Source organism: Equus przewalskii, chromosome 30 (assembly GCF_037783145.1).
Source record: "Equus przewalskii isolate Varuska chromosome 30, EquPr2, whole genome shotgun sequence".
Classification (NCBI taxonomy): domain Eukaryota; kingdom Metazoa; phylum Chordata; class Mammalia; order Perissodactyla; family Equidae; genus Equus; species Equus przewalskii.
The window spans coordinates 13880812-13902690 of record NC_091860.1 but is presented as its reverse complement, the minus strand read 5'-3'; the positions used below and the strand labels follow the sequence as shown (position 1 = coordinate 13902690).

General features: G+C 41.9%; 1 protein-coding gene across 2 annotated transcripts in view; it reads right to left on the bottom strand.

Annotated features, from left to right (window-relative positions):
• Positions 1-21879, bottom strand: part of NEBL (nebulette) — a 332430-nt gene that overhangs the window by 188029 nt on the left and 122522 nt on the right. For both annotated transcript variants that reach the window (XM_070601408.1, XM_008522132.2), the window contains exon 3: positions 21106-21190. In XM_070601408.1, coding sequence (XP_070457509.1) covers positions 21106-21190 — 85 coding nt within the window. The remainder of the gene's footprint in view (positions 1-21105; positions 21191-21879) is intronic.

Sequence of the window (21879 nt, the reverse complement as noted above, 5' to 3'; positions counted from 1 at the left end):
CTCCCCTGACCAAGAACTTCTAGGTCCCCTCACCTAATGATAAAGCCCAAGCTCCTGAGCACACCATCCAGGTCCTCTACAACCAGCTTTACCTTTTCTGGATTTTCTGTAGGGTCACTGGTCCATGGATGGTCCATCAACATGTCTACCGTGTTCCCAGCTCTACCCACAATCTCCTGGGCCCTGCCACCTGTCAAAGCCCTGTTCCTCCATTAAGGCACTTCCTCCTTTAAAAGGACTTGCTTTCTTTCTCGTTACACTCCTAAATATCCTCTAAGTGTTTTCCATTGAGAGTGGTCTTAAATCCTCTTTGGCACCAGCAGAGCACAGGATAAAGAGCACATAGGCACGCAGCCATGCACATACATGGAAATCCCCATTGGACCTGCCCAACCCATGGCACCAAGCTTGCCCTGCTTGGAGCACCTCTGGTGCTCTCTGTCAACCTCACTCAGCAGGTGCCAACTAGCTTAGCTTCTCTCCTATGAAACTTGGTGCTGAGCAAATTCAGAAGCCACAATTCATGCTGCCGTGACACTTCGGAGGCCCCAGAAGAAGCACCGTAATGGTCACGGAGTAAACGAGAGCTCTGTGCTGTTGAGGAGTCTCAGAAGAGAAAGACAAAGGATGTGAGGAGATGGAAAACATCTTTGGCAATAAAAATTAGCTCCTGAAGAATTTACGAGTAGCAACCAATCCCCCAACACACCATGCAGTAAAGTGTTTAACCTGTTCCTTGCCAAATAAAACATAGCTACACCGAAAATCAAATTTCTAATATAACTGGGTATTTTCTATGATCAGACCTACTTTGAAAAAATTTTTTGAAGTGTGAATAATTTAACCTTCTTTCATTGGTTTTATAATAAGTTAATGGCCATACTCTGATCAGCAGTACTAAGGCTAGAAATAAAATGTTTAAAATTAGATATATGAGATATGAGCCTATAGAGAATTAGAAGTTAAAAATCAGTAAGCTTGGGGGCCGGCCCCATGGCCGAGTGGTTAAGTTCGCACGCTCCGCTTCGGCGGCCCAGAGTTTTGCCAGTTCAAATCCTGGGTGCGGACATGGCACCGCTCATCAAGCCACACTGAGGCGGCATCCCGCATGCCACAACTAGAAAGACCCACAACTGAAAATACACAACTATGTACTGGGGGACTTTGGGAGAAAAAGGAAAAATAAAATCTTTAAAAAAAATCAGTAAGCTTAAAAAACATGAGGACATTTGTTCAGACAAATTAAAATGGAAAGAGCAAACAAAAGAGCAGATCTGTCCAAATAATAGCTAAACTGGCTAAAATCGCTGACATGCAAACAAAATTTATTGCATAATTTAAACAAAAGTATTAAAAACCTCTAGGAATGATAAAAAGCAAACTGGTAAAAATCAAAATAACCCCAAAATAAAATAAAAAGACACTTACCAAAAATTATAATTTAACATATCCAAATACGAAAATTTTACCTAACGAAGAGAACTTGAAGAATTTTAAACTTAAAATGTCATACCACTGCTACAATATGGCATCAGTCACAAAAATATCCTTTGTAATAACAGCTACTCCGAGATAGCCTGGCCTGATAAGGAACATCTCGGGCTTTGGAATCAGAAAGACCTGAGGCCAAATGCTAGCAGGGCCCCAACTAGCTGTGTGACCCCAGGTAGTTTACACAACCTCTCTGAGCCACAGCTTCCTCATCCACAAAATGAGAACAATCATGCTTACCTAAGAAAGTGATTGTGTTTTGAAGATTTAATGAAATACTGTATAAAAAGCCCTTGGCACAAGAACTGGATCATCATAAACTCCCACTAAATAATGTCTGTCATTGTTCCCAATCATTCACTCATTCACTCATCTAGAATCTATGGGGAAAACAAAGATGAGGTCTCCATCCTTGCTGGAGCTCTCACAACAACACAGGCATTTGGAAACCACGGCCGCTGACTGTTACAAGAACTATGGAGATAAAAGAGAACAGGAGAAATGGCAGGATAATAAAAATGCTATATCTAAGTCTCATACTTGACATCAAAATAAACAAATATATAACCTAGCAGATGGCTGTGAGGAAAAACAGAAATTACAATAAAGCACACAGCAATAATACTATCTGTCTGCATATTACATTCAAAATCCAACTGGCTTAGCTTTTAGCGCTCTGCAACATGTCGACTCGGATGCCCCAGGAAAGCCGCAGTCTGAATTCACAACCAGCCCCACTTAACTCACTTAATTCCACCACTTCACTTTCCACTGAGTGACTCCTATCTGTCCAGTACAGTCATGCACCACATAGTGACATTTCCATCAACAACAGACAACATATAGATGGTAGCCCCATGAGGTTAGTGCCATAGAGCCTAGGTGTGTAGCAGGCTATTCCATCTAGGTGTGTAAGTGTATTCTATGCCGTTTGCACAATGACAAAATTGCCCAACGACACATTTCCCAGCGGGTATCCCACCATTAAGCGACACATGACTGTCTACAGATCAGAAGGACGGCGGCAAAGGTGAGGTTGCAGGACGACATGCGCGGACCGGGGAGCAGGTCACACTCATGACAGATTCTGGAAGCAGACAACACGAGGTCAGCTGTCTGGAACCAGTGAATACGCTGGGTATTCAGGTCAGGCAAGGCCTGGGCTCAGAGCCAAGTAAATAAACCCAAACAAGCAATAATTCTCTTTCCCAGGCTCATGTTTTACTCGTTTATTCTCATCCGCAGTGCCAAAATGTTCCCAATCCTGGCTTTTACCACACAAAAACTATAGAGAAGCCAGGTGCGTGTGGCCAAGAAATCAAGGAGGGGGCCTCTGAGTAAGGACTTTTCCAATTTATTTCAACAATCATTTATTGATTGTCTAATGGGCATTAGAGCCTTGAGATAAAAATTGTGATGCTGTATTCTCCTAGCCCCACAAGAAATACACACCAGACTGATAATATGTCCAGGATTTATACACTCAGGATGTGAAAAGTCCAAGTATTTTTTGCCTGCACTCATTCAGAGACACATCCGAAGCACTGAGGTATCGTGGCTCCAGATTCTCTTACAAACTCCCCTTTGGCTGCCTCTGAGGCCATTAAGCTCGGCACATTTATTCAAGCATAAACATGAACACTTCCCTTTTAATGTCTTTTTTCTTCCATGATAATCTGTAGTCTAATTCAAAGAAATGCAATTTCATCGGTGATTTTGAGAAAAGATCATGTGATGCAAACCATAATGACTAAGGAACATAATAAAGACTACACAGGCAGATGATTTCAAGCAACACAGTCATTTACTCTGAAGGACTTCCCTCCCCTACGAAAGGTTTAAAAATTAAGCCCTAACTGCAGCCATGAATTGTTATATTTGAATGCCCGCCTCCACCAGTGTCACCATCTAGTCACCACCTCAGAAAGGACTTTGGCCACTAGGCAGAGGGGAAAGGAAAGGTCAGGCAGAGGGAGCTGAAGAGGACAGTGGCTACCCGACAGATTTATTATTGTAGCGTGGCCCATGTGTATGGCCACACAGGGGACCCTAAGCAACAGCTATGGGAGGGGGATGGTTTAACTTAGCGTCCAGATGCTGCACTATGGGGGGATTCTGGTTTTTTTATGTCCCCAGTCAAAAGTGACTCAGTGGTTGGGTTTGGCACGCTCTGCTTCAGTGGCTCAGGTTCGGTTCCTGGGCGCGGACCTGTCCCACCCTTCAGCCGCCATGCTGTGGCAGCCACCCACAGACAAAACAGAGGAAGACAGGCACAGATGTTAGCTCAGGGTGATTCTTCCTCAGCAAAAGAAAAAAAAAAGTGACTTTTCCTAGCCAAACAGCTCACCCCGTCATCAGGGTTACAGAATGCTGACTTTCCGCAAGCAGAGGTCTCTGAAGACAGAGAAGCCATTCCCAGGTAAACGAGGAAACAGGAGGCCAGTATTTGCAAAGGAGGGCGTGAAACAGCTGTAGAAAAATCAAGCAGGCAAGAATCTGTTGAGATCTAAGTTCTGAATGTTTGGAGATGGAAGCATTAAATACTTAGTGCAAACAGAAAATAAGGCCCCTAAAATAAGAAAGTCATATCCCAAAATGGATCGAAGTGAGTAAAGCCTCGCCTGGAGCAGAGGACACCAGATGATGGATTTCTAGTCTTTCTGGGTGCCCTGCTGTTTGGAAGACTGACAAAGACCTGGAAGGAAGCTGAGGCACTGAAGGGAAATCGAGTGCCATGAAGGGAGAGGAGGAAGGCCATGGTCAGATAGTCATGACCGGCCACACTGGGAGCCAAAGGCAGAGAAGGATGGGAAGCACAAGGGAGAGGTGGCAGGCCAGCATAGCCCTTACTAGCTTCTACAGATCCCACTTTCTCTGCAGAAAGTAGCAGACAAGATGTCGGTGCAATGAAGGCTTTCAGGCAAAGGCCAGTCAAAAGTCAGACAGATACCAGGTCCCACCCCACCCAGTCTAGCCAGCTAGCAGAAAGCTGACACTGCCTGGCTGCCACATTCCATGGGCAGAAGAGGGACTCGGAACAAGAGGAAGATTGGTGCGTATGGAGTGAGCATCTGTGTCACATAGACATCCCACAGAACACGCTTGGTGCCCATGTAGTAGCTGCGAGCTGGAGAAACTGCAAAGTGAAACACAGCCAGAAGATTCTTCCCAGCCAAAGGTTCTCCAAGTTGTAAGATGGACATAATTTCATGGTCCACCAAAACAAATGATTTGCAGGGTCATGTACGGCACGATCACAGACACTCCACGAAACCAAAACCCAGGAAAATAACATCATTATTGGTAATGCCCAAATTTCAGTAATTAGGAGGTGACTGACTTAGCACCCCACGTGTGAACAGATTGTGGAAGCTTCCTGTTCCTTGGCAAGTCAACACACTCTTTCAAAACCAAGAAACTCTTTCCTTTTCTCTTTTTAATAGTCATATGCTTTGTTTTCCAATAGAAAGTAAGAACTGTTTTCCTCGCTCTGTTAGGCAGCAATTGGATGTCCCAATTCCCCACACCCACTACCCCAAATATCCAAACAGGTTCTCTATTTTTCTAACACCACTATTTCTTACATGCGGATTGATCTAAAAAAACGCACAAGAAAAAAAGAAAGCCAGCTCATTTTCTCTGTAGGTAGTAATCAAGGTGACTTGTTTGGTTAGTTGGATTTTTCTAAGTATATTTCTTTTTTTCCTTTTCAGAGAAAAAAGGCACTATCTCGGTGTAAATGTCAACCTTTAAAAAGAAGAAGGTACTTTTTTAGACAAGAGGAAAATATCCGTAATGTGGGAAGGAGGGAGGTTTTTTTATGTTGATGAAACATTGTTCTTTTAAATGGTAACTTACAGTAGTCATACTACCCTGAGTCATAAAAAATTATTCACAAATAATTGTGGCAGAGCTTTGTGTCCAACGCAGGAAAAAATATCGGATGGAATTGTAGATTACTTTGCAAGATAAACACCAGAATTTAGTCACCTAGCACTTATTTACCACCTACTGTGTGAAGGCCTACAAAGTTATCCTAAACTGTAGAATATTTACCATGTCAAAGATCTTTAGACGATATTTATATTTTATTATATAAATGGATTTCTAAAATCATAAATCCACAGAAAATTAAAGATTTAAAAATCAATTCATCAGGGGGAAAAAAACAACCCAATTCATAGATTGCTGCTTTCCAGAGGCAAGGGGTGGGGAGTGGGAGAAATGGGTGAATTGGGTCAAAAGGTACCAACTTCCAGCTCTAAGATGAATAATTTGGGGGGAGGTAATATACAGCACTGTGACTAGAGATAACAAGACTGTATTGTGTATTTGAAAATTGCTAAAAGAGTGGATCTGAAAAGTTCTTATCACAAGAAAAAAAATTTGTAACTACGTGAAGTGACAGATGTTAACTAGACTTATTGTGGTGATCATTTTTAAATATATACATATATTGAATTATTATGTTGTACACCTGAAACTAATACGATGTTATATGTCAATTACATCTCAATTAAAAATTTTTTCTAATTTTTAAAAAAATCAGTTAATCAAGGTTTTCCCACCACGAGCCAGAGTCTCCTCTCTAACTGAAAATGTCTCAGATTGAACTCACTGTGATGAGGTTAATAGCTTCACAAATATTTTCACTATCTGGCTTTATTTTTTTTCCACATTATCCGTAGCATCCAATTTTCTCCGAAAGCAACTCTAGTCTTGCTTCTCTATTTTCATAGGCACCACTCTGATCTAGACTAACTTCCTTACACTGGACTTCCTAAATTTCTCCAAGCTTTGCACTTCATAAAATCCCTGGATTTTATGATTCTCCAAGAGAATCTCCTGATTGAGGAGCTCCTGAGTTGTTTCTAGAGCTTCTCCCATCCTCCAGAGCACAGACTCGCCCAACTGACCACTCACACCGTCGAGCCAACATCTTTTGGATGGAAACAGCCTTATGGATTATGCCCATGCTTTCCGAATGTCTTGCTCCTGTTCAGCTGCTTCTCTGCCAACTCATGTCCCTGCTCTCCAGCACCTCCACTGTCCCACAATCACTCCTCTCACGCTGCTTTCCCTAGTACTTGTTGAAAGGGTCTTTTGTTGTGGAACCATGTTATAACAGGCACATTTGAACTACTTTCTGAGCTGATTATTCTTCAAAGACAGAAACCGTGACTCTTCCATCTGGATCCCTTGTGGGACCTAACACATAGCTCTGAAACCAACTCTACTCAATCGATGATTATTGATTGACGATGACGCCATGGGTTTCTTGTATCGACTTGGGTTGTATATATCCTGCTGTGGAGATAAAAGGTTCTTAGACAGGGCCTTTCTAATCAGAGTAGTACTAAGGTGGTTGTCTACACAGGTCCAGTCACATGCGGAATGTAGAAAAACTGTCACATAATTCTGCTTTTCATACGAACTAGCCTTTGCCTCCATTATTTTGACATTTTAGATGAAAGGGTTGGGGAAGAAATGTGTGAAAGGAGATAAATCTTTGAAATCTGAAAAACACTTTCAGTTCTTAGCTCCATTATGAATATTTATAAATAAACAAAAAGTAGTCCAAAGAATCAAGAATTCCCAAAAAATTTGCATCACGTGTGCAACTTCTAGTTTTACTTCTGCAGTTACAAATAACAAAATGCATTGTAATCTGAAATTTTCTCTTATATGCATATGTATAGACTGGCTCTGTTGGTTAAAGAGAGTTGAATTTGACCATCAGATTGTTGATTTTTCAAACCATTCTGGTCTTTTTCTGATCTACGTTGATTTCTTTACATTCAGAACAAAATTGTGCATGTTTGGTAGTAACAGTGTTGTCTGAAAAAGTTTTCTCTTCATAAAATCTCCTCTAAAACGCAGGCATCACTAACGTACAAAAAGATGAAAATAAATAGCCATTTCCATATTAGAAAAATTTTTAGGGGCCGGCCTGGTGGCATAGTGGTTAAGTTTGCACATTCCACTTCGGTGGCCTGGGGCTCACTGATTCAGATCCAGGACGCGGACCTACACACTGCTCATCAAGCCATGCTGTGGCCGTGTCTCACATGGAAAAACTAGGACTTACAACTAGGATATACAACTATGTACTGGGGCTTTGGGGAGGACAAAAAAAAAAGAAAAATTTTTATAAGACCACCTGCTGAGTCAAACACCTAAATGTCTTACAATTTAACTAAAGCATCCCTTCTCTTATCTGTATTCCCTTGACTGAGAACCTGAGCAATGGCATAAATTTTCAGAAGCCCTCACATAAATTTTCAGGCATCCCGCCTTACAGACCTTAGGTGGATGTTACAAAGCAGCAATATAGCAATATGAGACCCAGTGAATGTGGTCCAATTTCCATGTGGCAAAACATCCAAGCTTTCCACAACCCCGAAGGAGTTCAAGGATATGCAAAAGTCTTGGTAAAATTCTAGGAAAAAAGGATAGGAAGACTCACTGTTTAAAACAAAATTTGATGGAATGGCCTCTCAAATATTAACACATATAAGAATTACTTGGGACACTTAACAATAATGCAGATTTCTGGGCCTCCCTCTTAGTGGGTCTGGGGCCAGCCCCACATGCTCACCAGTTGACTGTGATGCGGGAAACCGTCGTTTTGAAAAACACTGACTGATTTCCAGGAAGCACCTTACACTTCTTTTTCCTCTAAAATCCTTTCAGTACTATCCCCTCCAGAGGTCTTTGGGCATTTCTGAGGGAAAGTTGGAGAATCAGGCAATAGGTCATTTAATCAAGCAAAAGAAGGAAAATCAAGACCTCACTCCAAACAAATTCTTAGGTTCTTACTAACATGAGAACAGGACCTTATGCTCTCTATTTCACGCATCCACAACCACATAAACAGATAAACAACAGATTGAGGGGAGGAAGTCCAAGCACAGCTGCAAACAGCCCCTGACTTGTACACACATACACACACACACACATACGTAAACACATATATACACACATAGACACACATATATATATACACACACATACACACATACACATGCCTTAGTTCTTCGAGTATTCCCCAGCACAAAGCCTAGAATATGATATAAAACAGACATCCAATAAACATTTGTTAAAAGACCAAATAACTTTCGAGCAGTAAGTCACAGGAAATCCATCCAATAAGTCAGCAAGACCTCAGGCTGGCCAGATTGGCCAAGTAAGCCTCACTAAAATAAACTAAAAGGCTCTAGTGTTACTGACTGTAAAAGAAGTAAAACAATGAAATTTGAAATACATATACAAGCAAATACAGTTCTAAATCATTACTTTATTTCTTTTTACAACACATCAAGATATATATATAGATACATATATCAAATTGTACACAAATGCACTAATGCCATCATATACATTCTCTTAAGTTACTGCAATCTTTTTGCCCCCTATTTTTGTTTGGTTCACCAGAGATAAGCCCCTAGAACCAATGCTAACAGCCTAGTATATACTAGTCCCTATTTTTCTCCTTATACACAGAATTCTAATCAGACATATGCACATTTAGACATAGATATGCACATGAATGCACACAGGGAGGGTTTCTAATTTACACACTGTTCTGTATCTGTGTTTCTCACTGAACAATGCCTCATGGACATCCCTCCCAGGCATCTGGTATACCTCTATTTCATTCTTTTTAATGCCTGCATAATATCCTATAGTATTTTACTATCGTAATTTATTCGATTATTTCTTTGTCAATGGGCTTCCACTCTGCTTCCAGTTTTTTGCTGACTACGCACAATGCTGTCCTTAGGTGTCCTTGTATATATGCCTCATATGCTGATGACTTTGCTTCTAATGGGAGAGACTCCCAGGGGTGAAACTACTAAATCAAAAAGTATATGTATTTCTAAGTTTTAACAGCTGTTGCTAGATTGCTTTTTTTTTAAGGCAGAAATATTTCACATTCCAAAATATTTTAATGGAGATAAAATAAAATTGTGCTAGGAAGAGAGGGAATTCATAATCTTTTGGTGACAATCCTCTAGTCTCTGCTAAACCTCTAAGCTCAGTGAGCCCTTCTTCCCTGTTCCTCCCATTGGCCGACCAGGCCACTCCCCTGAAAGTGTGGGACTCTGAAGGCTTTTGCTGTCCCGTGAACTCCCTGCAATTATATTCTAAAGCAGGCATATTTTTGCTTTGGTCCCTTTTTCAAAGGAGAAGTTCAATGGCTTTCATCAAATTTCCAAAGGGGTCCATGACCCAAAAAAGGGTTAGGACTCACTCCTCTGGAGACTGGAGGATAACAGAGGACTAAGTTATTGCTCTGATGACACGATTTAATTCTTCCAATGATAACCAAAAAAAAAAGTGGATTTTATTGGAGAAAACTTCCTGTGTCCATGAAACAATCAAAAACATTTTTGAGCCATATTATTTTAAGAAGGAGTGAGCCCTACAAATAGTTTACAAAAGGGCATGGGCGCTGGAAAAAACAAAGAGAAAAAGCTATTTCCAAAACCAGCTAAAAGATCATTTCTTCTCCCATATATAGTTTCTCAGGGCAGTTGGTATTTGATGTACGTAAAGGGGGACAGATTTGGGGCTTCTATTCATAAGGGTAAACATTTCAGTGGAGAACGAGAGGGGAAAGTTAATTGGGGTACAGAAAAAAATAACCGTTTACAGAATTGGGGAGACCATCAATTGAGGAGACTCAATAAACACCTAAGTCAGGGGTCATATCTTTCCTCCAGTCCCTCCTTCTCCCCCCAACCCTGTGCTGTTGGCTTCTCTCCACATACACCCTCACCCCGAGAGCAGGCAGCATCTGACCAAAGGAGGTATCGAGTAAATATAGATTAAACCAATGAATTATTGAAGCAGCTTTATACAGAATAAACTACAGAAAATGCAGTGGGTCCTTCAATGAGATTTCTTTGCTATTAAAGGTTTGAAATCAAGAATGCCATGATTTTTCTTAATTTGTAATTAACGCCAAGAAAGAATTAGAAAGGCAGCTGTCTATCTCTCAAGAAAGTGTCTTCATTCTTATAAGACTCATGATTTTCATGAAATTACCTTCTATTGTTCCTACTTCATTTCATCCATTCTCACCCTTACCATCAAATGGTATAATATAATCCTGACAATTGCTTAGCATGGTTATTAAATAATAACCCTTAAATTAATAAGATCTCTAGCCTCTAGTTTAAAATCTAAAACAAAGAACAAAGACAAAAACAGATACAACAAAACCATTAAATTAATTAACAAACTACTGATGGAATAGGGCCCATCAAAACAGGTAAAGCTTTAATGATGTCTCTGCTCGTTATGTTGTGGAATGAGTGATCTGTCCTCTGGCATAGGCGATATTTTGAAAAAGGTTTCATTATCTCACTTCCAAAAATAATACCGTCTCTGTTATACGTTTTCACTTTAGCTATTCCTTAAAACATATGGAATGACTAAAAGACAGAGGGACTGCAAAGCTAATTTACGTGATGGGAACTTAGATTGCAATGGTGCAGCTGTGTCTGTGTCCAGCGATGAATTAAATCGTACTTAGCCGTGGATAACAAAAGAGAAAAGACACTTCATGTTTTCTGAGACTTTCAGGTTCTCAGGAACACTGTTTTCTGAACATTGCCTTTCCAAGTTACTTTATTATATGATTATATATGTGTATATATAAGTATATGCACATGTATATGTATGTGCATATATGTATGTTATACATGTATGTATATATTGTGTATACATATATGCACATTGTATATAATATGCGTATGATATGTACATATACGTATAAGCATTTTATATGTATTATATATGATAACATATACAGTGTATATATATACCTAATACTTTTAAGTGATATTCCTAAGAGAATAAAATATTCTACAATGAAAAGTCTCAGAGCCTTGGAGATTACTCAATTCTAAGGAAATCTTGCAAGGAATATGTTCTCTATCCAATAACAGAAACATAGTTAAGATTTACCTTAGTTTTAACTTTAATGATTTATAAGTATTATAGCCACTCTAGAGATAAAGAAAAAAACCTGTATAAGGACTCTGAGATTGTTTATTTAATTAAAAATAGGACGGGATCCTTGGCTTCACTATTCTTTACTTCTTCAGTTTAAGTAAGAATTTGAAATTTGGTATATTTAGCTGTTTACTTTGAGGTGTCTAAAAGTACTCTGTGCTTAGGAAGCTAAATCTGCAGCTGAAGACACTTGTTAGATTTCCCTCAGAAGATATTTGCAGATTACAGATTCCCTTGAAATAATTCCACAAAGATAGGAGATCTGAGTGTCAGTCAAAAGGAGCCCAGAACTTGCCTACTTGTTAGGATCAAATCTGCGTTATCTTAATTTCTGATTTACCATCATCCTGACTCTTGACTTCACCAAAAATCAAGAGAGAGGCAGTGAGGGATGAAGGGGCAGGGGGAAATGCTAATCATTCTCTTCAAACATTTTGTACTAACACTCCATTAAAAAGTATAACCCACATTTTCAAAAGCCTAAGTAGAGATCCCATTTCAGAGTATAATACAGTGATTGTTCCAAATGGAAGCTTTTTTAAAGAATGTAGCCAAGATAGTCATGTTTCTGCACAGAATTTCTTGAGCCAGTTTCCGTCTTTACAAGGCCCTTGCAGAATTCCAGCGGGCGGTCCTCCTGAAGTCAGTGGAAGCCATAAGCAAAGTTCTGAGATAACGTGAAACGATAATTAGGCCAGATAATTTCTGGGAAAAGAAAACACGGGTACTTTATGAGAGCTGAAACATTCAGTGCACTAATAAGGCCTACAGTGTGCTGCTGACTACTCTTGGAGCTGCTCCCAAGAGGCCTTTCCTGAACCCAATACTGTACTGCAAATTTGGTTTTGTTGCCTGATGCCTTCAAGAGGCAGTGGTTTCAGAGCAGCATCCTCCATTCAAAAAAATACATTATTAGGAAATTAAGAGTGTTAATGAATTAGGAATATTAAGAAATACTCCGTTCCCTCATGAAACCTACTCACTCAATGAAATGGGATTGCTCTGGTTTGGCTTCTCTGCACGAGGAAGCATAGAGAAGTGCTGAGCTAAGCAATACCATGTTTTATCCTTGAGTGACTGCTTGGGTCCAATGAACCAACTCAAGCTGGTGGGTCTCAGCAAAACCAATTGCTTCTAGGAGTGGTAAAGAACAAACAGCAGCACTGTCGAGGGCGGAGACCAACTTTTAAAGCCCAAAATCTGCCACAAAATCAACCAAAGCCATTCAAAAAGAAACTTAAAATCAAGAAAGCATTAAGGAAGGAGCTAAAATAACTGAGCCATTTCCTAACAGAATACTAGTGTGTAGAGTTATTGTACTTACTTGTACATAGAAAATCTGAAAAACAGTTAGGACTAAAGACAAGACTAGCTGCTATCGGCAGATGGATATTATGACAACAGCTGTTTATGTCTTCTTTCGTCCTCTGTTGTTTTGAAACATGTTTAGTGCAAAATCAGACATATCTTCTAACGTGAAACTGATTTGCCCACCAACCTGCTCAGACCTACAACCTTTAACCAATACCTGAGACCAGGCTAGGGAATGAGCTTTTAACGAAATAGTCAAATGAAATGGTCTGATTATTATTACTTTGGCAGAAAAGAAAGAATAGTGGTTCCTTTTCTCCAAGTCCTTTTATTGCTAATTTGAGATGTTATTCTAGAACATTTTTGTACTAAAATCAAGATCAGTACAACTGGAAGGAATTTTAGGGATCATTTATTACAACCCATTATTTTATGCCCTGAAATGCCCAAAGTCATACTTTGACAGTGGCAGAGGCAGGACTAGAACCCAGATCTCATGGGTGGTCTCATGCTATATTTTACCAAATAAAATTAAAGGTTAGCAATTTACTTACAGTGTATTCAGATACAAAATAAAAAAATAACCTTCTTTATTTCCTTTGTCTCCCCTGCTATTCCTCACAAGTCCCTATCACATTGAAGTGAGAGGAACTAGAGTTAGTCCCAACCATTAAACCAAATCCATCTAATGATTTAAACAGTCAGCTCAGGTACATTCAGATTTCCTCCCGCTTCCTGGCTCCTCTCCAAGATGGTGCCTCGGCACGTGTGAGCAGGGAGGGCTTCTGTGACCTCGGAATGAAGGGAGACCGAAGTCATGGACCCATGCCCACATTGCCCCATTCTCTCCTCCAACTCCTTTGGCCTCAGTGGTATCTCCTTGTCCTCTAGGTCACAGGGCTCCAAGGTGGCATCTGCTGCTGGAGACTGTGGCTGATGACCTCACGGTGGATCCTCCCATGGCTCAGAAAGAGCCTGGTGGTATCGCCTGCTGAATCTGTCCCTCCTCACTTCTCTCTGAGGTCTTACCTCGACTCCCTGCCTGTGCAATCCAGCCCTGGCTACAGGGACACATCGTTCCTCCAGTGGCAACGCCCCTGCTAGCTGCCCAGCAAGCACCCTCGGCACCCCTCCACAAGGCGCGCTGGAACGTCCATCACCTTCCATACCACCTGAGAGTCAAAGATACAGGAAACAGATCTCAGGTCCTCTCCCTGCCCACGATGCTGTGGAGGCCCCAGGTTCATTGTTGAGGGGGGAGGGAGTTGGGAGTCTATCTTGTGGGGGAACCTTCTCTGCCTCCCACTCTTCCTCCACCTGTCTAACGTGCCTGCCCCATCCTCCCTCTCAGACTTCGCCAGCAGAGAGACAGAAGATCATGTTTCAGTCTCTGATTTTCCTGCCTTCCTCCTACAATCTACCACGGCCAGAAGGGGGAATAGGCATTCCTTTTTACACAGGACCATATTCCCTCCTTCTCGAAGTGGGGTACACTCCTCTCCTTTCTCTGGAGCCATAAGTGTGAAGTGGTATGGCAGAACATGATTTATTGAAGAGAAAGATGAAAAGAAACATTGATTTAATATTTTTAAAATATTCTCCTCATCACAGCTGTTATATTCATGATCCCAGGGCCACGAAATTGATAGACTATATATTCAAAGGCCTAATCGAAGGACCAGTAGGTAATCTGATTCTGGCTCACGGAGTAACAGCATTCACACCTCCACCATGGGCTGTGGGACTGATGGGAAGAGAGACAGGATGAGCGAGGAAGGTACCAAAGGCCCATTATGCTGGGACGCTGAGAACAGATGGAAAGAATATGGGTCATTTCAGGAGGGTGAGGAGGAGAAGACCAGGCCCCAGTGATGAAAGGCTCTCAAACCCAGTCATGACACAGCAAATGAAAACATCTTGGCTATTTTTGCTGTCTGTCACTACTGACATTTTGTCTCTTACATCATTTTATCCCAAAGTAAAATAGAAAAACAATCTGACTTCGGGGAAATTGTGGGGGTTAGAGTTAACATCTGCACAGCATGTCACGTTCCCTGAAAGCAATGCGCCACATCAAGTGAATTAATATTCCTCCTTTGAAGTTCTTATTCACATTCAGCCCTTCCTATATGTGAAACATAATCTCTCATCATTCACGCTGCCCCCAAACCTTGAAAAGAAATGTGCTGAACCTTCTCCCCGTGAACTTTTACCTTTACATCCATGAGAAAGCGCTTATTGTGGGAAATGAGAAGCATCACCCTAGGATCAGAATGCAGCATCAAATGGTGAAAAATCAAAAGATGGGAACGATACAGCTGCCAAAATTAGGTTCAAAGAAAATGGAAAATTAAAAGGCAAGTATGAAAGGCTTCTTGTCCAAGATCAGTGGAATATAAGAATTACCACTAAAAAACTATCTGGAAAGACAGTCTTCCTGTTTAGAAGTCTGAGGTTGTCGGGTGAGATAAGGGACAGTAAGAGGACCCAGCAAAGAGGAAAGAATAGTCAGCTCAGAGCAGGAAATGGAAAAAAAAAAAAAAAATAGACATGCGTTTCGAAATGAGATCCACAGCTGGGCAGGATGCAGCAGACCACTCTGAGATCCAATATGTGTCTGTCTGCAGACAAGTACTCAGGCCTCCAACTCTCGGAAAATGTTTTAAAATGTAATTAAAATACACCCCTCTCCCTGCAGCTCTTGTCACAGTTGCAATTTTACCTGGTTTTGGTCATTTTTTATCCTCCTCTCTCCCACTAGACCACAAATTCCCCAAGAGTGAAGGTACAGAATTTGGCATATGATTGGTGCACAGTGGCAAATGAAACTTAGGGCAAATTTATGATCGGGTGGGGGCCCACGGGATGGGATTTGAAACATACAGACAACACCAATGGCACTCCAATCCTCTTTTGACAGTAACTGAAGTTTCCTAGTCAGGAATTCCTTGCTTTGAAGGAAGTCAGTCTTCAGTGACACCCTATTAAAATGCAACTGCCGGGCTTCAATTCGGTGGCCCAGGGTTTGCAGGTTCAGATCCCAGGTGCAGACCTACACACTGCTTATCAAGCCATGCTGTGGTAGCATCCCATATATAAAATAGAGGAAGATGGGCATGGATGTTAGCTCAGGGCTAATCTTCCTTACCAAAAAAAAAAAAAAAAAAACTGCAACTGCCACCTGAGAGGGGTCTTGCTTTAGGGAATTATTTAACACCTTACTGAGTGGTGAGATGACAGATAACTGAGAGAAAACCCTCCGGAAATGGAACACAGAATGAGAAGGTACAGAAGGGTGCCAGGGGCAAGCCAGAGAATGAGAAAACATGCCACATGACCTCCTTGAGCTTCCAGAAGTTTATATTAAATACGTGTCTTCATTTCTGCCACAAAGAGGCTTAGCTGGTATGTTCCCCATAAAAAACCAGGCTACCTTCTCACCCTTCCTACTATCATTTATAAGAGCCATGATTTTTATGCCTCCACAGACACGTGGAAGATTAAAAAAGAATCAACATAGATTACAAAACGAAGACTCAAAGGTTCCAGAATGATTTGTATTCTATCCATAAGCATTTTCAATTTTTCATCTTACCAGCAATCATAAATAACACACACTCCATTTAAGAACATAGTGAGCCTCGAATCTCTATTATTTTCAGCATGACTGCAAACAGCTAACCTAACCATATAAACAACTAAGTGGGGAAGTGGCTAACATTTTGTCTTCGTGTTGAGCAGTAGGCTTCACAACTCTGCCCTGTAGATTCCCAGGGTTTCCTAAGATGGTCATCGAAGGCCCTGGGAGGGGAGAGGATGAGGAGAAGCAAGGGGAACACGGAGAGGGCAGGGGTTTGGTCCCTGTTGCCTCAGCCACACAGCCCAACTTTGCTCTCTTTTCTACGGGGGCTTCCACTCAAAATTCCATTTGAAGAACTATTTCCATAACTTTAAGAAGCCTGCAGACTCCTGATGGAGAGTCCTCAAAACATTTGTGCCTTTTCTTCCAATAAGAGTATGCTGCACAGCCTGAACAAAGAAACTCTTGCTACAACATAATATTAAAATGGTAAGTTAAAGGGCCAGCGTAGTGGTTGAGTTGATGCACTCTGCCTTGGTGGCCCCGGGTTTGCAGGTTTGGATCCCAGGCACAGACGTAACACCGCTCGTCAAGCCACACTGTGGAGGCATCCCACGTAAAATAGAGGAAGATTGGCACAGATGTCAGCTCAGCACAATCTTCCTCAAGCAAAAAGAGGAAGACTGGCGACAGATGCTAGCTCAAGGCCAACCTTCCTCACCAAAAAATAACAAGAAAATTTCTCTCCTAAGGGGTTTTCCATCTTGCTTAAGTTTTTCAGGTTTAGGGATTGGCCAACTTACAAAGAGTCTGTGTTCCAGAAGTTGAGTTTATAAGGCAGGGCTTTGGAAATCAAGCTCACTTTCCTACAAAATAATGATAGCATGCCTGTCCCAAGTCATGTAGTAACGGCCTGATGCCCTACAGGTGAACTATAATGTTACCAATACCATTAGAATTAAGTTTTGCTTTTGCTCCTTGTCGAATGAGCTACTGTGGGCCAGTGGGGGCCCCTAACCACCATTTATCTGACTTCTTTGAAGCAGTTCATTCTTCGATCTGTGATGAAGAGGGAGCTAGTGATGATGGAAGTGCTTCCCCACTCTCTCCTTCTTGACTGCCATGTTCCGGGGCCCACGTGCACGCAGTCGGTGGCTGGCCAAGTGGACATGCATCAGTTGTTTGCAAGCTGGATAACGCCTGTAAGAGCCTATCACCAGTTCTGAAAAGCTCACTCCTGGTTTGCTTGTTTATTCTCCCAGTACTTCCTATCATGTTATTATGACAATCTGGCCCCTCATATGGATCCCAAAAAAGCTTGAGAGGATCTAACACTTAGACAAAAAAATGCTGGCAGCATTTGTAACCCTCTCAAAAAGAGAGAGAGAGAATGGAAAAGATAACATGTAACTATAAATAACTTTCTAGGTTGGACTAAAAATTAATTTGTTTTTCCTTCATTTCGGCTCATTTGGTGAGCTAAGGAACTGAAAGAAAAGAACTCGTTTTAACCAAACAATTCTAAAGGATTTCAGAATTTCAAAACTTGGAGTTCTGAACAGATCCGACTGATTTAGCATCACAAATTATCAAAACAAGGAAATTTCCCCCCAAACTGTCGAGCTGTTCCGAATTCTTGATATCAAAACTCTAAGGAAATGCTCTGCTACAGAATCAAATCATTTAATATGGTAAAATTAAATTAATTCCCATTAATGAATATTACCATTAGGATAGATATCTTTCCATGCCTGGGAAAAAACAGAAATGCTCTTAGAGAAGTGTTTTCCCCTCCTACCCAGAAAAACAACAGGAAGGAGGAGGAGGAGGAGGAGGAGAAGGAAGGAGGCGGGGGAGGATGAGGAGAAGCTGAAGGACTTCTTCCTCTCTCTGACTTTTGTACTTTACGCAACAATCCACCTTTACATATACTGTCCTATCACCTTGTACTGCAATTATCTGCTTACAGATCTCCTTTTCTAGGTCCTTCTCTTAGTAAAGGGTGCAGAGTACTGCTGAAGAGGGTGGACACTGGGGGCTCCCAGATCTAGGTTCTACTCCAAGTTCAACTCCTAGTAAGTTAGTAAAGCTTGCAAGGGCAAGTTATTTAAATTCTCTAAAAGTTGAGTGCTTCATCTAAATAGGGATAATAATAAATACCATCTGATAGGGCTGCTTGAGATTAAATGGAATAACACACGTAAAATCATGTGCCCTGAATATAGCAAGATTGATGATGATGATGCCTTTACATCCCCCAATGCCTAGCACAATTCGCTGTACCCAGTAGGTGGTCAATACATGTTTCTTTTTTTTGGTGAGGAAGGTTAGCCCTGAGCTAACATCTCTTGCCAATCTTCCTTTTTGCTGAGGAAGATTGTCCCTGAGCTAACATCTGTGCCAGTCTTCCTCTATTTTGCATGTGGGACGCCGCCACAGCATGGCTTGATGAGCAGTGTGTATGTAGGTCTGCACCTGGGATCTGAACCCACGAATCCTGGGCCACTGAAGCTGAGTGGGCGAACTTAACCACTATGCCACCAGGCTGGCCCCTCAATACATGTTTCTTGAATTGAGTTCAATTTCCCCAAGCTGTCTGGCTGATGAATTCCTACATTTCTTTCGAGGAGATGACATTTGAGCAAAACCCTCAAGAAGATGTGATGCCTTCACCTGACCACTGTTGGGGACCCGCAGGGCTTTGTGCATTCCTCTGCTAACTCCCATCCCACCAGCCTAGAACTACGGTGTCTGCTGCCTTCTGAAGGACGCAGCTTGCTACACGAGGGAGAATAAAACCAGCCTCTCATAAAACAGTGAACTCCTTTTCTCTTTGCATTTCCAGAGTCCATGATGTGGTAGGAAAACAATAAATGCTTGCTCCTCGGCCAAGCTGAGGGCACCCAAAGGAGTTCATATCAGATCCTTTCTCAACCTTCCAGGCTCCTCGCAAATGCCCCTCCAGCAGGAAGCACCAACCAGTCCAACCCACGTTCATCCCTCTCTTTCTGAATCCTTAGAGTAAATTAAACACAGTCGCTCTGGAGCTGTGTGTTAGTCCCGTCTCCTCAGACACCCTGCACACTCTGAGAACGGAGGATTAACTAATTATAAATTCTTTTGCACAGAACAAGGACATGGAATGGGCAGGAAACAAATATTTGATAGCTTGACTTAGTTCTGTTTTCCAATGTGCTCGAAGTACTTCTCCAGAATGATCTAATTAATCCTAACTTGATGAGAAGAAAGGCATATTGGATCTGCACAGACCGGAGCCAAGTCCTGGCACCCTCCACAGTGTGAATGAGCAAGGGGTGTTCTTGCCGGCTCCGCAACAGTGCCTCTCTTTGGCCAGCACTCAATTTTCTGAACTAATGGCTCAGCACACAAAAATTAGCATTTTACATAAACCGAAAACTAACTGCCAACCCAGTCTTCATGGCACTGTTAACCAACAGCACACTGTACTTCGAGCTATATTTCCTCTCATTAAATGGACTAAGAAGTGGTCCCAAGTCCCCCAGCCAGAGGGTGGAGGGAACCACCATCTCCCCAGTGATCAGATCACCCTGCACAGAAATAATTAGACCCAGCGCGACTGAGAGCTGACGGCTCTCATTAAGAACAGCTACGACTGACATTTTCAAAGACTATTAGCCAGACCCCGCTCTCCTTCACAAGTTCTGCTCTTCTCCCCTTTTCACATCAAAGATTTTCAGGGATGATAAATAATAATAATAATAATAATAATAATAATAATAAAATAAGCCGCCACAGTCATATAATCTTGTTTAACTTTTCAAAATGTTTTCACACCTACCTACTTGGTACTTGCAGTCACCCTCAAGAGGGGTAGACTAGATAAGATAGACTGTCTCACTTTACATCAGCACAAAGAATCAGAGTGGCCAGGCCAAGGTCCCAACCACTGAACAGCAGAAGGGGCCCCACGACCCAGACTTCCCTCCCCACACCTTGGTGTTGTGTTACCACACTGTTGACCAACAGGCTGCCATATAGCTGCTCAGCACCTTCCCACCCGGGGGCAGGTGGATAACTTCTCTAAAGAGAATGCCCTACGTTTCTCAGGAAGAGATTGGGCATCCCGGCAGAAACCCTGCCGTTCAAATCTCTAGTCTCAACCAACGTGTTTCGCCATATTGAAGGCAAGTTTCCATCCAAAATGGTTGACTGGGAGCCAATCGTGGTGTTCTCATCTTTGTTCATGCTGTCAATGCGACATATGAAAGAAATATGAATAAAGTGACAGGATGAAAACAAAGCTCGTGGCTGGTGTGAGATACACAGACAGGGTGTTAGCCCCACACTCACTACAATTGGGTCAAGTTAACACCTCTTTTTTCTCCTACATATGCGGTGTGGAAAAGCTATTTAGAAAATGTTTTTAAATATTTAGGACCAAATAAATCAATATTGTTGGGAAACACTTACTCTGACCAGAACTCATTTACGGGCCCTAGTGCCACATGAATAACAGAACCGAGAATACCAGGATGATCCAAGACCAGGAACAAAACAGATGTTCAGCATTTTCGCCTGGAATGCCCACCCAGGCCTGCTTTCAGTTTCCACACCGCCGGAGACCCGGCCCGAAGACTGGGCTGTCAGAAGCTCAGAAGAGCAGCCTTGTGAATAATATTCAGCGCCAATGTAACAAACATAGGCCTTCTAGAAATTACCTGACTCTGCAATTCACTCTGCTGCTTCAGGCGAAGATTTTCAGGTGTGTCTGCCACCGTAGTGAAGGGCTGCCTTGGGTAGTGTCTGTGGAGAAATTTTTTAAAAGAACATAATTAAAATATTGTGACATGAAACAATGCTTTAATACCAATTGTTTTCGCCTTCCCTTCTGTCACAATGCAAGAGGGGTCTCTCCTCTTGGCTAAGGTCGTCTGTCATTATTCTGGATCCCAAACCCTCTTCCATTCTCATGACCTTCTACCACCCACTATCTCCCAACATTTCAACCTAAGCTTCTCTATTCTATTAGCTACTTCCCATCAGCATCCAAGCTCAAGGCTCTCCTCACTTTTACCAACCCTCCCTCCACCCCACACTATTCTAGCAAGTGATGCTAGAATCCATTCTCTCCTTCAGCCAAACTTCCTTACAAAAAGACCTAAACTCACTGTTCCTGCTCATCTCCTCTCCAATTCTCTCCTCAACTCTATATATTCTGACTCCTAGCTCCTGTTTCCAGAAGGTTCTCTGGCCAAAGTTATAATACTTCTTGTGGCACAGAGGATCCAACAGACATCTTTTGGTCTTCCTCTTGCGTGGCCTCTCCTCCATCTTGAAATGTCCTCTTCCTTGGTTTCTGTGTCACCATGAGCTGCTGGCCTGGCTTCTCCACTCTAGTTGTTCCTTCCCTGTCTCCTGGGGGCTCCTCTCTATTTGCCCATCCCCCTTCAGGGTTCTAACAGGGGCTTTCTTCTCTTCTCAGTCTACAACTG